This window comes from Rattus norvegicus, chromosome 4 (assembly GCF_036323735.1).
Source record: "Rattus norvegicus strain BN/NHsdMcwi chromosome 4, GRCr8, whole genome shotgun sequence".
NCBI lineage: Eukaryota > Metazoa > Chordata > Mammalia > Rodentia > Muridae > Rattus > Rattus norvegicus.
This window is the reverse complement of record NC_086022.1, coordinates 59,801,228-59,821,123: the sequence shown is the minus strand read 5'-3', so window position 1 is coordinate 59,821,123 and position 19,896 is coordinate 59,801,228. Positions and strand designations below refer to the sequence as shown.

The following is a 19,896-nucleotide window of genomic DNA, read 5'->3' as shown; positions in this document are numbered from 1 at the left end:
TCTCTGTGTAGCATTAGCTATCCTGGAACTCAACCTATAGACCAGGCCTTTACCTCACAGTGCTGGGATTAAAGGCATGTACCATCACAGCCTATGGATTCTTAGCTTATAATTGCATGAAGTCATTTTTTTTTCCGGGGATGGGGGTGGAGGATTAGAGATAGCGTTTCTCTGTCCTGGAGCTTACCTTGTAGAGCAGACTGACTGCAAACTCAGAGATCTACCTGCCTCTGCCACCCCCACCCCAATAGCTTTTGTTTTTCTTACATTAACAACAATTATCATTGCCTAGTAGTTCAAAATTTTAATAACAAGCTTTAGTGTAAGTACACCCTACTGGCTGATTGATTACAGATTAACTGCCTTCATTTCAGGGAGCCTGGTAACAAATTCTAGTGTAAGATAAGCAAGGTTGTGTCGGGTCTACAGTGACCTCCCAAAACCATCTCAGTGAGGTGAGCAGTGTCTGAGAGCTGCTCGTCTGAGATATACAGGATGTGCATAGCTTTTTTCAGATCATCTTCAGTTTAAGTACATTGGGATGGGACTACAATTAAGCAATTAATGGGAAAGAACTTTTTAAAAAAGATTTATTAATTTATTTTGTGAGTGCACTGTCGCTGTCCTCAGACACACCAGAAGAGGGCATCAGAACTGTTACAGACGGTTGTGAGCCACCATGTGGTTGCTGGGAATTGAACTCAGGTCCTCTGGAAGAGCACAGTGCTCTTAAGCACTGAGTATCTCTTCAGTCCCAATCTCAAATATTTTAAAGATGGTCTCTACCTATCTTAGGATATTCCTGATTTGCTAAAATCTTATTTCCAAGGATGTCTGCTACCTTTTAAATAGCCCCCTTATCAAGTTTTTCTCATCCATAACTGGGTGAGCCTATTGCAATAGGTTTCTCTGGTTGTTGAGATCCATAGGCATTGAGGTTTGAGTATGAAATGTCTCCAACAGCTCCTGTGTTAAACAGTTGGTCCCCAGTGGGCAGTGCTATTTTGGGAGCTGTAGAAACTTGAGGAGGTGGCTCTAGCTGGAGGAAGTGGGTCACTAGAGTCCTGCCTTTAAAGGTTATAGCCACTCTGGGTCACCTATTGCTCTCAACCCCTGGCCAACAAGTAAAGAGCCTCCACTGCACGCACTCTGATGGCCACTGTGGTCCATCCAAAAGCACGTGGGCCAGGCAGCCATGTGCTGCAACCATGTGATGTGCCAGCTGATATCTGAGCTTTGGACATATTCTGGATGTCAGGACAACCAGGTCTACACAGTGGGGTAGGGGTGGGGGATGCCTGAGGGGAAGGAAAAGTAACTAAGGTTTTTTGTCTTGTTTTTGGTAGAATCTCATTGTAGTTTTTCACTGTTCGTGTACTGTAAGTAGGAGAAAAAAATTGTAAATGTTTATAAATAGTTCCCAAATCTGTATTGTTTCTCAGGAGCTAAAAGATTGTAAACATCTCTTAATTAGCCTAAAATTATAAAAATAATCAAAGGAAATATGGGAGTCTCTGTTTCAATCTCCCTTTTTCTTTTTCTGTTTTTGGTTTTTCAAGACAAGGTTTTTCTGTGAAACTCAACTCTGTAGTTCCTCTAGGCCTGGGCCACCATCACCACCCAGCTATTTTCTTTTTGTCCGTCTGTCTGCCTATTTTGAGATGAGATCTCAGAGTAACCCTGGCTGGCTCTTCAGGTATTGGGAGTTTTGACTGCACCATCATGCACTGCTCTGTTCCTGTCCTTAGGGCAACCCCCACGACCCCCACACTGGCTCCCTTATATAGTAGACAGTCCTGAGCCTGACTGAACACTGAAGTAAAATCTCATGGTTGGCTTTATTCTGAGAGTGGTAAAAATTCCTGATTTGCTTGCGAATTGGTGGTGGGAGTTTGAAAAGTCAGTGGTTGGTTTTTCCCTAGTAGTCAAGGATTTGAATAATGTGATTAGAATCCTAAGATGAGTGATGGCTCAGCGGTTAAGAGCACTGACTGCTCTTCCAGAGATCCCAAGTTCAAATCCCAGCAACCACATGGTGGTCAACCATCTGTAATGGTTGTGTCTGAAGACAGCGACAGTGTACTCACATGCATGAAATAAATAAGTCTTAAAAAAAAAAAAAAAGATCCTAAGATGACTACAGTTTACTTAGCCGTAAGCTTGAATTACAATGGCCAGAATCCCAGGAAAGCCCTGTGTAAGTCATGGAAGGAATCATGGCTTCTAGACCACAGGAATTGACACCCTGTGGGTTCGGTTCATCTTTTTCTCTAAGTGGAGGAAGATGTTTCACTTCCTACTCTTTGAACCTGCTCCTTACTGAATTGGGGAACAAAGGAGGACAGTGGCTGTAGCTGCTGGCCGCCCAGGGCAGCCAGTGCTGGACAGAACAGAGAGGGCTGCACTTCTGTATGGTCCATGCCAAGCATATGCTCCAGAGCTGGGACTCGATCTTGAAAAGCAATGTTTGTTTTAAGGAGGTTTTTTCCTGGTTGTCAAGGTTAGAATTTGGAGTCCTGAATGCTGTCTAAGGTCCAGCTTGACTGAGATGAAATCTAGCAGAGGCATTTTGTCAAGGCACTTACAGCTTAATCAAACTCTGGTTTCTAAATTCCAGGACAGCCAGGGTGACACAGAGAAAGAAACCCTGTCTTGAAATCAAAACAAACAGAAAAACTCCTTCTGAGGTTTGTTTGGTTTTTTTTTTGTTTTTGTTTTTGTTTTTTTTTTTTTTTTTTATTTCTTATAGCCAAAGCAACTTATAAAGGAAAGCATTTAATTGGGATTTGCTTACAGTTCCAGAGGGTGAGTCCATCACTGTCATGGCAGTAGGCACAGCTTGGAGCAACAGTGGAGAGCTTACTCAGAGCCACCTAACTCATCCCATCCTTATCTGCAGGTGGTAGGGACCAGAGAGGGTGGGAGGCAGGCCTCCTCCAGTGATATGCCTCCTAAGACCTACTGAACAGTCCACCAGCTGGGAACCAGACATTCAAATAGACATGCCGCTGGGGACCAGTCTCATTCAAACCGCCAGAGTCCAGGGCAAGGGTGCTTAGTGAGCCCACTTCCTGCATCAGTAGGCAATGTCAAATCTAAATAAACTAGAAATATGAAGGAACTATCACAAAGATTTTATAGTTATCAGCAAACACTTATTACTTTAATTTTACAAAACAGTGGGCTTCCAGAGTGTGCATACAAAGCTAATTCTTTGTGGGAGATGGGTGGAACAAAGTCTTCCTCACTTTGTAGCCTTGGCTAATTTGGAACTCAACTATATGTAGACCAGGCTGGCCTCAAACTCTGCTTCTGAATGCTGGGATTAAATGTGTGTTTTTAAAAAAGTAATTCTTAAGTTAAAAGTACTGTGAAATCATAATAAGCTTGTTTGGTGCCTGCACAGCCAGAGGACGGGCAGTGGGACAAAGTGGGGGTGAGCAGGTGACCCGTGAGAGTAGACGGCTGTCAGGACGTCAGAGAACAACTGTGGGTGCTGTTTGTCAGATATCTTGTGCCAAATGCATGAGACGTGGGTTCTTGGTGGTGTAGAATATCACCAAATTGCCAAAGCTAGTTGGCCGGCACACTCCGATGACCTGCCTTCCTCTGCCGCTATCTCACCAGCACTGGGATGACAAGTGTGTGCCCCTGGCTTTTTCATGCATTCCGGGGATTCAGACTCCCCAGGTCTGAATGCTTAGAGGCATGCTCCTTACCGAGCCAGTCCCACTGTAATAGTTCTTAATCTCTGATGCTTACTGTAATGTACAGTAGTAGTATTCTCCACATTAAATATGAAAAACAGAATTTGCAAGTAGAAGTTCCTGAAATGACAGCTCCTTTGGTTTCAGTGGGAAAACGCTACCACTATATACTACGTGAGCATCAGATGGTACACTACTATGTGATTGCTGGGAAGAGCAGTCAGTGTTTTTAACCACCGAGCCAACTCTCCAGCCCTGGGCCTCCATTTCTTTGTGTGGAATGGACTTGGTGGTAGCCACTTCTGTTCAAAGTGAAGCTCTCAGCAAAGCTCAAAGTGTGTCTGACCGAACTGGACCTTATGGCCCATGCCTATAATTCCAGCTTGAGGGGATGAGGCCAAAGGATCAAGAGTTTGAGACCAGCTTGGATTGCACAGCAGTTCTGGGATGTGTTAATCTGCCACTGCTGTTACTGTCTTACCTCTTAATTAGAACTGTCGCTAATCCCTATGCTGGCATTATGGTTTACACATCTCTGCTTTTTCCAAAAACAAAAAACAATGTTGTGTGTATGGGGGTGGGTGTGAGAGAAAGGGAGAGGGAGGGAGGGAAAGGGGAAAGAGAATGTGTGTGTGTGTGTGTGTGTGTAAGTTCAATGCCTCAAGAGGCATTTCATCCCCTGGAGCTGGAATAACAGGCAGTTATGAGCAATGTGATGAACTCAGGTGCTCTGCAAGAACAGCTCAAACTCCTGACCATTGAGCTGCCCTTCCTCCTCTTCATGTATTTACTGTTTTGCATTTTTAACCCATTGTCTGTCTGGCGTTTTGCTATTTTGTTTTTGTTCTTTTGAAACAGTCTTCCTGTGTAGCCTTGGCTTCCTGAAGCTCACTGTGTTCTCAGTGCTAAGATGACGGGCGTGTACCACTATGCACAGCGCTAACCCATTGTCATACTTAATTTATTCCCTCCAGAATTAAATTGGGAAGGCAAATAACAATATATTTTTTTGGTCTTGGTTTGGGTTGCTGCTGCTGCTGCTGCTGCTGCTACTGCTGCTGTTATGGCTAGGAAATAGGTCTCATTGCATAGTCCAGCTGTCATACTTTTGAGCATCCTTGCCCCCGTGCCAAGATTACATGAAAGTAGCACTAAGTCCCAGCATCCTCCATGCTTTACTAGATAGACCACCCAAGAGATAGGCTCGCAGGTGTGCAGTGCCACAGCTGCATTGCGTGTTGGGTTCTAGGGGTCAAACCCCGGGGTTACTGCATGCTAGGTGAACTACCAGTTGAGCCTTGACATGTCATGGTGCTAACGCCTAAATAGGGTGAGGGAAGACAATTGCTACTAGTTTGAAGAACATGTTGCTTCTAGATTTTAAAAATTATAAATGGTGATGAAATTCTTGGAGAAATTGTTTTGTTTGCCCTCTTGTTTAAAATTTTAGTTAGCACTGGGGTTCTGGTGTGGGACTTCACTGTAATTTTGTCCCATGGGACTATCCTGAAGATAGTTCTTTAAAAGCCTACGTGGAAACCTCTGAGGTGTGTCTTCACATTCTGGATGGAAGCACCCACTTCTCAGTGTTCAGATCAGGCTTTAATAAACTGAAAGGCCTCATTTCCTCATTCACACTCACCACATCTCAGGGGCTTAGCAGACGTGATTCCTGGCAGCTGTTTTGGATAATTCAGAGTTAGGAAATTTTTATCTCTGCAAAATGTTTGGTTGAGGCACACAAGTCTAGAATATTCCAGGAAGTGAGCAGGAAGAACCTACAGTCTGAAAGGTTTCCCTTCTTTCCAGTGCTGGAATGAATTTAGGGCCTTGAGCTTGCTAGGTCAGCAGTCTACCACCGTGCTGCATCTCTCTGTCAGCACAGTAGGTAAAGCTTTCCTGGAGCATAGCCAGCCACAGAGCTGTACTGAACACACACCTTCGCTGGCATAAGATCTAAAGATCTATTCCAATCTTCTATGGAAAGTTTTGATTATGTCTAATGTAGGTTTTCTCAAATTTGCAACAAATATCATTTTGGTCCTGATAACTCTTTGTTGTAGAGGGTGTTGGATTCTCTAGCACTGAAGTTAACAAGACAGTTGTAAGCTGCCATGTGGGTGCTGGGAACTGACCCTGGATTATCTGGAAGAGCAGCCAGTACTAAATCTCTGAGCCATCTCTTCCGCCCTATACAACATTCAGCAGCATCTCTGGTCCCTACGCATTCCACCTGTTGCGATGGCCACGATGTTTCTGTATACGGCTGGATTCCCGGGGATGCACAGGTAGTGAGGCTAGATAAAGTCTCCAGCAGTAGCAATACATAGGCAGTCTTTCTACACATAGACCAAATCCAGTGAGAGAACGAGATAAAGGGCAGGCAGAGGTGGTTACTTCAGTGTCCCTCTGGAGATGAGATTGTTGTTATGACAGGGTAGGAAGCGGCCTGAGGTTCACGTCACAAACAGGCACTGAGGAGGAAATCACTCCCCTACTAGCAGTAAGTTGCTTCTCTGTCTTGGTTATTTATAACTGGGTGGTGTGGGTTTCTGCCCTTATCTTGTAAGTTGAACTTTATCTATATATCCAGTATAAGTTAATACCAAGCTATTCTTACAATCCCAGCATTTAGGAAATCATGAGTTCAAAGCCAGCTTAATGAGATCTTGCCAAGGTGCTAGGTGAACAGAATATTACATATCAAACAAGTCCTATAAAATTTTCAATTTTTTTCTCCCCTTCCAAAATAAGATTTCCCTAAGTGGCCCAGGTTGGCCTAGAATTCACTAGGTAGCCCAGGTCAGCTTTCAGCCTCATGAATGCTGGGATTGCCAGTGATCCTGGGTCTTGGGCAGGAACATAAAGGCATCCTATGTCCATGTCAGGTTTGTGGCAGCCCCATATGGGAGACTGTGTCACAAACAGTACACAGTAGAGGGTTTTGAAAATGGTAAAAGTTGGCTATTTTAAGGAATTACTCATAGGGCTGGAGAGTGAACTCAGTGGTTAAAAACCGGCTACTTTTCCAGAGAACCAAGGTTCAGTTCCCAGCACCTCTATGTGACTCCCGTTCCAGTGGGATCTCATGCTGCTTCCAGCAGCTGTGGACCCTGTACACATGACACAGACATGTGCAGGCATAAAACACTCATACATAAAACAAAAATATTTTTGCAGGAAATTATGTCACTTTGAGCTAGTTAATAGGGGTTTCTACCTTACCTGGGATCATTCAGTTCCCAAATAAAAGGCACAAAACCTTCATTTTTTTTTTAAACTTTTTTTTAAGATTTATTTATTTATAAGTACACTGTAGCTGTCTTCAGACACACCAGAAGAGGGCATCAGATCTCATTACAGATAGTTATGAGCCACCATATGGTTGCTGGGATTTGAACTCAGGACCTCTGGAAGAGCAGCCAGTGCTCTTAACCACTAAGCCATCTCTCCAGCCCAACCTTCATATTTATAATAAGTCTTAAAGCACTAGAGCTGGACAGACATCAACCTATGCTATTTTGCCTACTTCCCTATCAATACCCTGGAATTTTAATTTGCCATGTTCTTGCTGGGCCGTTCTTTCTCCAGTTGGCCAACCCTCATGGTGTCTTCTGTATGTTTGTGTCTGTCTGTCTGTCCTTCTCTCTCCTTCCTCTGCCTCAGAGAACCGAAACTCTGCCTACCTCTCTTCTGCCCAGCTATAGGCTGTAGGCATCTCTACTGACCAATCAGGGATACCTTGGTGGGCAAGGTTACACAGCACCACTTGGAGAAGCGGACTAGGGCCTTATTTAGCATTACAATACATAGCAACACACCAACCCTCAACATTGGCGAGATGGCTTAGTGTGGGTAAGCTGTTTGCCATGCACACTTGGTTCCTGGGTTCAGTCCCCTGAACCCATGTAAAGGTGGAAGAGTGAGCCAGCTCCACAGAGTTGCCTGACTCCAGTGCACACCCCACAGCAGATGCTCCCTCACAGTCCTCCTGCATGCACAGAGGAACAAGATGTCGTACAGAGGAATTACAGTAGCTCGGGGTGGAATAGATTGTTGTACATCTTAGTTTGGGAAATGGAGTAGATTTAAAGTGGGAAAATGGGGCTGTGGTCATACCAGCCTATCATAAGATCCTGGATTTGAACTTTCTTTCAACAATGCAGAAAAAGGGGGTTGGGGGGTAAAGGTTGAGAAAATTGCCTTTTAAAGAGAATGCTCTGCGTATGCTCATGTGGCTGCTTAGGTATAAGTTTCAAATATAATTGGTGTTGATGTTATTGTGGAACATACCTTTGTGGGAAATCATCTGCATTGTAGCTGAGCATTTAAGCAGGTAAGCAAGACAGGGAGAAGGGTGTTGGGAGAGCGGAGAGGTAGTTCTGTGCTTAAGAGTGCTTGCTGCTCCGTTGGGGATTTAGCTCAGTGGTAGAGCGCTTGCCTAGCAACTGCAAGGCCCTGGGTTCGGTCCCCAGCTCCGAAAAAAAAGAAAAAAAAAAAAAGAGTGTTTGCTGCTCTTCTAAGGGACCTGCCTGTAGTTCCCAGCGCCATTTGGCCTTGGTGGGCATTTTGCATGCATGTGATGCACATACATTAATGCAGCCTAAAACACATACTTGTAAATAAAAACATTTTTAGAGCATTCTTGACTACTGAATTCCAGTTAATTAGGTGAAATTGCATGTTTCCATGCATGAAGTGGTTTTTTTGTTTGTTTTTTCAGATCTTACCAATATATTTGAGTCCTTCCTGCCCCAATTGCTGGCCTATCCTAACCCCATAGATCCTCTCAATGGTGATGCTGCAGCCATGTACCTCCACCGACCAGAAGAGTACAAGCAGAAAATTAAAGGTAAGATGGCTTGTGCTTTTAGCTGGCCATTTAGAGTCTGTTTTGTTGTGTTTTGTTTTTTGAGACAAAATGTCCACGAAGGCCAAATGGCACTGGAAACTACAAGCAGGTCCCCTAGAAGAGCAGCGAGCAGTTTTTGGGGGGTTTTTTTTTGTTTTTTGTTTTTTTCTTTTTTTTCTTTTTTTTCTTTTTCTTTTTTTTCGGAGCTGAGGACTGAACCCAGGGCCTTGCGCTTGCTAGGCAAGCACTCTACCACTGAGCTAAATCCCCAACCCCCCAGCAAGCACTCTTAACCTCAGAACTACCTCTCTGCTCTCCTAACACCCTTCTCCCCCTCTTGCTCACCTGCTCTGTGTAGCCTTGGCTGTTCTGAAACTCACTCTTTAGGCCATGCTGTCCTGGAACTCGAGATCCACCTGCCTCTGCTTCCTCAGATTAAAGGGATTAAAGGTGCGCACCACCTCCACCACCACCAGCAGCAGCCTAAAGCCTCTTTAAGTGACTCCGTTTCTTGTAGGCTTTCTCTAGTCTGAGAAGAGACTGCAGTGGTCTCATTGACTACCTGTAGGGCTTAGAGCCTATGTTCCCACACTTGGGACCGACCACTTGCATAAGGCTGTGAAAGTACACCGAAAGCTGGAGTTGTGTCTGCTCACCTTCCTTTCTCTTCAGTGTGCCTTCTGGTTGTGCTACAGCCACCACCCCTGCTTGCCCTTACCTGGGTCTGCACTGGGAGCTTGCCTGTGAAACTGGTAGGTGCATAAAGCTTAACACAAAAGGAAGAGACGCCAAGTGTGGCGGCGTCTGCCCCTTGTGCACACACAGCTAGCACTGGGTTCCCGCCTGTTAGATAATGATGTGCTCATCTGCACAGGATATAGCACATCAAGAGCCTCAAGTGGGTCCAAACCCATTGGCCAACAACAGCAGTGAAGGAGAACTTGAGCACATAGGTCTCCAGTTTAGATGTGCAGGGCTCAAGTCAAACAGGAACACTGGGACCATGTGTCGAGTAATAGTTTTCTTCTGTTTGTTTCTCCTATCCCCAGGTCTCTATGGAGTATTGTTGAATATTTTTTTTTTTTTTTGGTTCTTTTTTTCGGAGCTGGGGACCGAACCCAGGGCCTTGCGCTTCCTAGGTAAGCGCTCTACCACTGAGCTAAATCCCCAGCCCTGAATATTTTTGTTTAAAGTAGAAATGTTCGTTTTCATAGGTCTCGAGTACTTTGCAAATTAATAACCTAATTTAATATAGCACAGTAATGTACATAGCTAAAAACCCATGTACTCTAAGTAAACTGCAATTTCAACCATATAAGATTTTGTTAGGAAACTATGCTAAAATTTTGACATTGCCTTCACTTACCAGTGTCTGTAAACCATGGGTATCTTAATACAGAAAATATTTATATAGTTCCAACACCCATTATGCCTTAGCAATATAGTACTGTCATGACTGTACTACAGGTTTGCTCTGGCCCTGGTTGCCAAGGAAACCAGACCTGTGTTCATCTTAGGGTAGATAGCTGCTTCTGTCTGGGGACCCCTAACTTTCTGTGGTGTCCACATTGAGTCAGTTTGCAACCCTTGGTAGGGTGGTGTGAGATGTCGTGGCTGTCAGGCCTGCGCTCTGCCCTGCTCTCTGCTGTACCTCTGCACACCAGTCCCCATCTTCCCTGTGCCTCATTCCTCACACTCACCCTCACCAACTTGTACATTTGCTTCCCTTACTACTGGGATCGCCCATTTCTAAAGCCCTTGTCTGCTGCTTTTAGGACTTATGCTTCCTGCCCTGAAACCATACCCCTCTCTACCAAAGCTGGAGCCTCACTTCCTCCAAACCTGTGGATCCTTCTCAGGCCCCATACCTGGGCCTCGCTACAACTCTGGTGTTTCCTTCTACTCTGGTTCTCATTCCCATTTCCTAAATGTGACTGTCTTAGTCAGGGTCTCATTGCTATGAACAGACCCCATGACCAATGCAACTCTTGTAAAGACAACATTTAATTGGGGCTGGCTTACAGGTTCAGAGGTTCAGTTGGTTATCATCAAGGCGGGAGCATGGCAGCATCACAACATCCAGGCAGGCCGGTGCAGAGGGAGCTGAGTTTCTACATCTTCACCTGAGGGAAGCCAGGAACAGCCTGAGCATCCCCAGGCAGCTAGGAGGAGGATCTCCAAGGCACCCCCACAGTGACACACTTCCTCCAACAAGGTCACACCTTCTAGTAGTGCCACTTCCTGGGCCAAACATATGCAAACCATCACAGTGACCATTCTCTTATGACCAATATACGCTTTTACCCCCAGGCTCCCCCCTCTCCCCTGAGTACCTTATCCATGGCTTTCAGTAATCCTCTAGATAATGTTGGCTCAGCGGGGTGTGTCTAGGCCTGACCCTTTTCTCAGGTCATCTTTACAGTGGTAGTCACAGCTTAGCACACTTCATCATAGAGAGTCGGAACTGCTTCTCCCCCAGGCCTTAGCATTTAGTCTACCTGATGCTGTTTACCTGCAGGTGTGGCACACAGCGCTGCTAGAGAGATGATGTCTCAACAGCGAATGATGTACACATACCAGTGACATAACACCTCCATAAGACCACACCTTCTGACCCGTCCCAGTTTCAATAACTGGGGGCCAAGTATTCAAATGGATGAGCCTACGGGGGACATTCTAATTCAATGCACCACACAAATGATTAAGTTCAGTTCTCAGCACCCATATCCACAGACCACTACTGCCTGGAATTTCGGCTTTAGAGGATCCAATGTCTCTGGTATCCTCGGGTAGTGTCCCCCTCTCCCCATAGACAGACACACCCATATCCACATCAATAAATATAAAAATAAATCTTTTAAAATGCAGGTGTAAAAACACAGTTGAGTACAGCCAGCCTGTAGGTGACATGGGGACCCTTGGTCTTGTCTAAAGATAGGTAACTCCCATGCAAAACCTTCACTAGTAAGCGAGCCGGCACTCAGGAGGTAGAGGCAGGCAGAGAGACTCTGTTGTGGCTGTTCTTTGATACTTTGTGGGTTCTTCTTTTTCCCACCCTTTGTCCCCCCAATTTTACCCCTCACACTGGATAGGAGAGAAAGCAGGATAGGAGAGAGAGAGAGATCCCTGAATTTATTTTCTTTTTGTTTCTTTGACCACAACTACTACAAACTACAAGCAACCTTCAACTGGGGCTCTAACATTTATATGCTCTCCAAAAGTTCCCAGAATTCTAACGTCACACAACTGTAGAAACTGTCTGGGAAAGTCAGGCCTCTGTTAGAGCACAGGGCAAATTACAGCTGCTGCAGTCATGTTTGAAGCGGCCCCACGTCCCCACACCTGGGGTTAAAACAGAAGACTTTACATGTATGCATGCATGCTACTATTATCATTATTATTATTATTATTATTATTATTATTATTATTATTATTATTATAGTTCTGTTTTTAAAGAAACCAAAATTCCAGAATTTTCACTACACCTTGTCTCAATAAACCAACCAAACCAAAACAAGCTTTGCTAGTGGGACTGAAGAGATTGCTCTGCCAGTGAAGTGCTTGCTTCATTAGCATGAGCAGAAAAACAGGTATCCTTGGAGCTTGCTAGAAAGGGAGGAACACAAGCGCAAGGCCCTGGGTTCGGTCCCCAGCTCCGGAAAAAAAAAAAAAAAGAAAGAAAGAAAAAAAAGAAAGGGAGGAACAAAAAGGTGCCTGCCATCAGCCTCTGGCCGCCATGCAGATGCAGGTATGCACACACAGCATCTCTGTTGAGTGGCATCAGCCTGCCAAGGACCTTCAGGATGGAGGTAATCTACCTCTTTCCCTTAGTGGGTTCCTTCTGTGACCGTCTAGATGGATGAGTTTGAGCTACTGAAGTGTATTCACTCCCTGTTAGTAGGAAAACTAGCCTGCAGAGCAGGTGCCCCCAGCCTTCCTAGTGCTGAGACCCTTTAATACAGTTCCTCATGTTGTGGTGACCCCACCATCACATCATTTCATTGCTACTTCAGAACAATAATTTGGCTATTTTTATAAATCTTTTTTTTTTAAAGATGTATTTATTTCATGTATTGAGCACACTGTTGCTGTCTTCAGACACCAGAAGAGGGCATCGGATCCCATTACAGATGGTTGTGAGCCACATGTGTTTGCTGGGAATTGAACTCAGAACCTCAGGAAGAGCAGTCGGTGCTCTTAACCGCTGAGCCATCTCTCCAGCCCTATTTTTACGAATATTAATGTAAATATCTGATATTCAGAGTATCTGATATACAACCCCAGTCAGAATTTCTTGATTAATGTGTACCCACCAAGATCTCTACCTTCTGCGTCATTTTCCTCGAGTTTTACTTTTGTTACTATTTTTCCCTTTTGAAATTTGTATTTATTGAGGCACACAGCTTTGTGGGGCCTTGACTGTCCTGTAACTGGCTCTGTAAAACAAGCGGGCCTTGAACTCTCATAGATCCGCCTGCCTCTACCTCCCGAGTGCTGAGAGGGTGCATCTCAGCTGATACAGTGCCTGCCTAACAGACGCAAACTGTAGGTTCAGTCCCCAGCACTGCATAAACTAGATATGCTGTCACATGCATAGGGCCTGAGACAGGGGCCAGAAGTTCAGGGTTATCCTTGACTGTGTTATTTGAAGCCAGCCTGGACTATATGAGACTGTTTTTTTTTTTTATTACTGTTTAGTTTTCATAGCCTAGCCACATAACTTGTGGTGACACCAAGACTTTAAATGGACCCTTGTGCAGAGTTGACAGTGTGGGGGCTTCAGTGTCTCTAACTGCCTGTCCAAGCGAGCCCTCATCCAGTCATCCAGTTCCTGTCACATTGCAGCTTCTCCCTTGAGTCTGTTTAATTCTCCCCATCAGCGACCTTGGTCATAATTTCTTGGTCTTCTGAAGAGCCTTCTCCTCAAATGCTTTATGGACATTTGGTTTTTTGTTTTTTGTTTTTTGTTTTTTTTCCGGAGCTGGGGACCGAACCCAGGGCCTTGCGCTTCCTAGGCAAGCGCTCTACCACTGAGCTAAATCCCCAACCCCTGGTTTTTTAAAATATAAAAGCTATAGCAACTTTTGTGAAGGGAAAGTAGACTAGCCAGCCAGGAGTCAGAAATAAAATCCCCGGGCAGGAGAAATGGCTCAGTGGTTAATAGCACTTGGTGCTCTTTCAGAAAACCCAGGGTAAGTTTCCAGCCAGCCATAGAGTAGCCCATGCCTGTGCATACACATGCACAGAATTTAACATTTTTATTACTCTAAAAAGTACATTTTTAACCAGGGGTGGTGGTATATGTCCATAATCTCAGCATTTGAAAATGGCGGAATAGGCAAAAAGGTCAGAGAAGTTATAATCATCCTTGACCACAATTTAGAACCAGCCGTAAATACATGAGCTTCTGTCTAAAAAGAAAAATCTTAACTAAATTTGTTATGGTTTCAAGGGCTCTAAGTCTCAGGTGTACAAACTTTAGAAAGAAAGTGTGTCTGGTTGTGGGCACTTGACATACACTGGAGGAGGCTCATGGCACGATGAGCACACTGTTACTGTCTTCAGACACCAGAAGAGGGCATCAGATCCCATTACAGATAGTTGTGAGCCACCATGTGGTTGCCGGGAATTGAACTCAGGACCTCTGGAAGAGCAGTCAGTGCTCCCAACCGCTGAGCCATCTCTCCAGCCTCCCTCATAGCAAGTTTTTTTGTTTTTGTTTTTTTTTTAAGATTTATTCATTTATCATATATAAAAGTACACTGTAGCTGTCTTCAGACACACCAGAAGAGGGCATCGGATCTCTTTACAGATGGTTGTGAGCCACCATGTGGTTGCTGGGAATTGAACTCAGGACCTCTGGAAGAGTAGTCGGGTGCTCTTAACCGCTGAGCCATCTCTCCAGCCCTATGGCAAGTTTTAAGTTAGTCTGGTACACAGCAAGTTCCAGGCCAGCCAAGAAGACACAACCATCTCACAAAACAAAACTGAAGGGAATAGGGAAACATTCCTACCTGGATCCCCTGCTGTCTTTTCAGCATCAACGGGCCTGTGTGATCTTTTGCCTGCCTTTTTACAGCAGCTTTAACAGCACCATTGGCATGAAGACATGAGAGGCCCTGTGTCCAGTTGTGCTGATTGGAGTCCCACCATTGCCCTTCCACAGTGTGTGGGCAGTTTACTTACACAGCGTCCTTTTAGGAACAAATGTATTGTTTATTCAGCATTTCTTACATTTGTTTTCAGCCGGCCCTTTGGCCTAGGCTCTTAAGCATAATCTTGAGGAGAATAGTGAGTACATGGAAGAACCCTCAAGACCCTGCACCTCCACACAGCAGCCTGTCCCTGATGAGCAGAGCCAGACCATGATTACTGTCTGCTTCCAAAACCCAGCGGTCAGGATCGAGTGTGATTGCATAGGTGCAGATCAGGGGTGGGGAGTCACCGAGGAGTCATCACTAGACCACTCCTGTCTAGGAGATAAACCACTTTATTAACGGGGAAAGTAAAAAGTGTGGACTGCCCACTTCAGCCCAAACAAGTCACTTCCTCTTTGGAACCCCTTGGCTTTTCGTTACCATAACACCGGGGTAGCAGGTGAGTTTGTACCGAGGGGTCACTGAACTCACACCCTGTGTTTCCTTCCCCCCACCCTCCCCCTGTGCAGAGTACATCCAGAAGTATGCAACGGAGGAGGCCCTGAAGGAGCAGGAGGAGGGCACTGGCGACAGCTCATCGGAGAGTTCTATGTCCGACTTCTCAGAAGATGAGGCCCAGGACATGGAGTTGTAGTAGAAAAGGCATCTGCTTTTCAGAAAGACTATTATATCCTAACCATGAGAAGCAGACTCTAATATTCATATTTAAACAAAGCAATTTTTTTTATTACTAAACAAGGTTTTTATGAATAATAGCATTGATATATATATATTATATATCACCCTTTAGATCTTGATTTCTTGGTCATTTCTCAACCTGAGGTGCGTAGCATATTCCCACATTCCATTTTGGTAGCAGTATGCGGTCTGAATGCATGCATGCGTAAGTCCATTTGGCCAAGTCAGCCTGTGCGCTACTGAACTACTGTCAAGAGATTGCCGCTCTGAGGTAAACATGAGTTAATGACAAGTTTGCTTCTTTTATTGATGGTTCCAAAGAAACAAACCAAATTCTACCAGCTCTTGGATGAAGATAGAACCGTGCTTTTCCAGAGTGGAAAGGAAAGGGTTGAGACGCGTGCTTTGAGAGCCTGTGAAGCTGCGCTGTCTGTGTCAGCCACTCCATAGTCCTAAGTGGCCCTTTGTGAGGAGCAGCGTGAGACAGAGTTGATGAGAAGCGAGACTTAGGGCTTTGGGGTTTTTTTGGCTCAGATTTAAGTGTGTTTTTCTAGGTAGATTCCCGCCCTCCCTGCTGCCAGACCTGCAGCCACATTGGTTTTTTGCCTTGGAGAACATTTGGGAAGCATTTTCTGAACCCATTTCCTTTTGGGGGTGTCCAGTTTGTCATCCAGCAGAGCATTTTGAGAGAACAGGACTGAAGGAGAAAGGTGACTGGAAGACGCCGAGTGACATCTGATCCAGCGCCGGCCGGCCGGGCCTGTCGGAGACCATTGCCCTGGACTGAGCTGTGACACTGGAAGCAGTTCTGTTTGGTGTTTTGTTTTTCTTTTTTTTTTTAGCTTTGTGTGAATTGTACTTAGACAAGTTACAGGTTTAATTTTCACTACCAAGAGAGTCTCCTCCCTGGACAAGGTGCTCAGTGGACCATCAAATGGAGGAAGACTGGCCTTGTTGCTTGAGCCCTGCACAACCCTTGGAACTCCAGCTTAGTTTTCCTCCCAGAAGCTGCCAACTGCTGTGGGAGTGTGGGTAGTGTGGGTATCCGAGACCCAAAACATCCTAAATTTGAAATGGGTAACAGTTGAAACAAACTGAAGTTTTTGTACCAAAGTGGCTCGAAGTGGGAAGAACCACTTTAGTAAATTGTCATGGAGGCAGGTTGAGGGGACACCACTTTCTCCCTCTGCAGTAACAGACAGACAGACAGACAGACAGCTGGAAGTGCCTGGCTGGCTGCTACCGGCCAACTGCCATCCAGTGTGCCCGGCAGTTTGAGACCTGACTCTGGAGGGAATTTGGAGACCGTTTAGAGAGCAGCTCTGCTCTGTATTTTTGCCGAAACCAGAGCAGTAGACGTAGCCAATGTAAGACCTTCTGAAGACATTTTGAATGTCCCACTGGACTAACCTTTCTCTTGATGTGTGTTTTTAGTTTAGAAGTGCTATATTCCACAAGGGTTAAGTCAATGAGGTTGGAGAACACCTATCTTTTTTCTTTTTTAATTCAAAAAGCACAATCAGTCTTTCCTTTGAAAATCTATAAAAGTACAACTTTTAGCATGATTATTTTCCTAAATAAAAAGACAAATAATTTACTTATTTTACGTTAATTACGGGCATGAAGCAAAAGGTTTCTTTGGGGAAAATGCAGTTCTCTAGTGCTGGGGTTGGTTCACTGCACTGTCCCTGGCACCCTGGCTTGTTGAAAGGTGGCTTTAGCTGTGTGCCATGTGACCGTTTGCCTGCCACGCTCTGTTGTGGTTAGGGGAGTTTCTGCTCACACTTGCAGCTTGCTGCCCTGCAGATTAGCCCTTTGCTCATGCTACAGCCTTCCTGTGGGTGCTACCTTGGGCAGGCTTGAACTGCTGGGTGATGGTCGTGAGTTCAAACAATTAAAAATGTGGGTTTTTTTTCAATACTATATAAAAGTAGTGCTCTGATTACCTCCTCCTCAAAAAAAAAATCCAGATAATTGCTTTTGATATTGTTGGGGAAAAAATAAAACAGAGCCAACTTTGGGAAACAGGTGTGAGCAGCTACAGCTCTTGACCCTTACCGGGGGCCACTTCGCTCCAATGAAGAGACATCATTCCTTCCCGTGCAGGGCTGACAGTGCAGAGTGTCCATCCAGACACATGATGAAGGTGTCACTGGTTCTGCACTGCAGTTCCCATGCCTGCCCCCAAGTCACTCCACCCTGGACTTTGTGCACCAGTTCTGGTTCTGTGCATGGTGCAGCTCTCTGGACCTTGACTCTGTTAGAAAGTGTGTAAGCTCCCTGGCCCTTCCCTGCTCCTAGTTATTAGATGACCATACCCATAATTGCAAAGGACCAGAAGGAAAGTCTGACTGTGACTGAGAGGACTCTGGGTCCCCGCAGTAAGCTGGTGGGTTCTGCAGCAGGGCTGCTGTAACACCAAGCCCCTTTGGAGGGGCAGCAGCAAGCCAGGCTGCTCGCTCCTTCCCACCCTTTATCTACCATTTTTTGAGGTCCTGTCTTGTGCTTTACTAGTGAAAGCCATCCTTTGCCCTTGTTGATGACTTGAGCTCTTGCCAAACACCGACAAGCAGAGTGGCTGCAGCTTGGCAGCCCAAACCTGCCACGTTCCTGTGCCCAGGGAAGCCCAGAACCGGGGCCAGTGGGCTATGTTCCGTGGTTGCCAACCTAGACCCTGGCATTTGAAATTCTTTTTGTCAGCAGTCTCCACCCTCTCACGAGTGCTGAGAGCGTCAACCAGCATTTCTATTGATGAGAGTTACCAGAAGACGCAGCATCTCTCTCTCTCCAGCACCACTGTTTTTTGGTCCATTTCAAACGCTGTTCTAATTGCCAACCGGCTGATCTAGGCTCCTGAGGAGTTACCCCTTCTCAGAGGAACTGCGCCCTGGAAAGGACTCCCCGAAGTTCTAGTTGGCCTTGACCTGATACTTGCATTTTCTAGGCCCCCTTTTGGGGTGGCTAAGAATCATGACAGATCCTCTGCCAGTTTCTAGTCTTGCTGGGTCTGGTTTCTGAGTACTGGCATTGGATTTTAAATGGCATGTGACCCTTCTATGTTTTAGTGACTCAGAAAAGTGAAGCCATTTGCAAAAGTTAGTTTGTTTTGTCAACTTCTAACTGGGTCATAGCCTTGCTGAGTGAAACCAACTCATTTCTGATTGGGCACAAAGAACTGCATTCTTTGGACTTCTGAATCCATGTTCATCTTCCTCTGGCCACTGAACACCTTGGCCAGCTCTTTAGGAATTGGATGGTGTGATGGCCCTTGGGGAGCCATGGTGTGCAGCATTTTGCTCACCTGAGGAGTGGCCAGGGCTCTTGGTTTAGCAATTACTCGGCTGTGGGTGTGGGAAGAAATGGCCTTTAATTACTGATTGTATTTGGTACACATGCGTGATACTTGAAGAGAAAAGGGACTTACCAGCCCTTAATTGAAATCTAAGCTTTTTACTGCTTTCCCCCCCTGGCCCTATCTCCTCCCTTCCGCCTTCCTTGCATTGTGATGATCTAGTGGGCATGTCTGTCACCTGGACAAATGCCTCCTCTGACTATAACCTCCTTAATAGTTGTGTATAATGAAAACTGTAAACTTTTTTAAATAAAATGTGTATATACCTTGGCAAATGGCTGAACTTGGTCACTCAGAGCTGCCCACATACATCCAACATCACAAAGGATAAATCCGGAGGATGTCACCATCAGGCAGCAGTAACCAAAAGGGACAGAAGGGTGGCTGAGCCGTGAGCATCACGGCCATCCCTGCAAAGCCAAGAGGGGTCTCATCCTGTGTGAGGATGTGAACTTAGTCTGAACTCAATGGTCAATGTCTGGACTGTGTGTCCAATGCTGACTTTGCCCTTCCTGAGGAACCAAGCACTGCCTTACCCCAGCCTTTCTATTCCATTATAGCTCACATGCACTAAGCCAGCCAGCAGGTGGCAATGCCATCCAGTCTTCTGAGCTATCAGAAGACCGGAGACAAGGGTTTCCTGGACTCGTCCAACGTTTTATTGTTAACCATGCTGTCTCTGGGAGCCTATCCTCAAGTCTGCCTATGGAGAGAGATTTGGCCTGGGGAAGTGGGGCTGGGACCAGACACCTCCGACTGTCCTTGAATGAGGTAGGGCAATGAGGTGCTCCTCACTAGCCCTTTACCCAAAGGGCTGGAAACCAGAGCTCTTGAGTCCAATCTATAGGGCTGGGCTACTTCAGTTCCAGCCCCTGCACCCTCCAGGCCCTTGGCCAAACAATGAAGTCTGGACTAGTGGCTTCTGGCACTCGACTCCATGGAGACCTGAATACCACAGCACTATGATCAAAGGCTCCTGTAAGACACGCCCCCACACACACTTGGAACATTAAGGTCCTAATACAGGTTTCGTGTTTTTAGACCCAGGAGGCTTTGGGAGTTCATAGAACCCATTCTTGATTGAATGAGGAAATACAGGTCACAGGCCCAGGAGGAGGCCACAGCTCTTCCCACCAGTGACCTCTCACC

The 19,896-nt window shown here is 45.6% G+C and overlaps 1 protein-coding gene across 1 annotated transcript in view; it reads left to right on the top strand.

The window, feature by feature from the left end:
* Positions 1-19,022, top strand: part of Ube2h (ubiquitin-conjugating enzyme E2H) — a 95,482-nt gene extending 76,460 nt beyond the window's left edge. Inside the window, exons 6-7 of the mRNA NM_001172127.1 lie at positions 8,431-8,559; positions 15,227-19,022. Of these exons, the coding sequence (NP_001165598.1) occupies positions 8,431-8,559; positions 15,227-15,351 (254 nt within the window). The 3' untranslated portion in view covers positions 15,352-19,022. The remainder of the gene's footprint in view (positions 1-8,430; positions 8,560-15,226) is intronic.
* Positions 19,023-19,896: the final 874 nt, after the last annotated feature.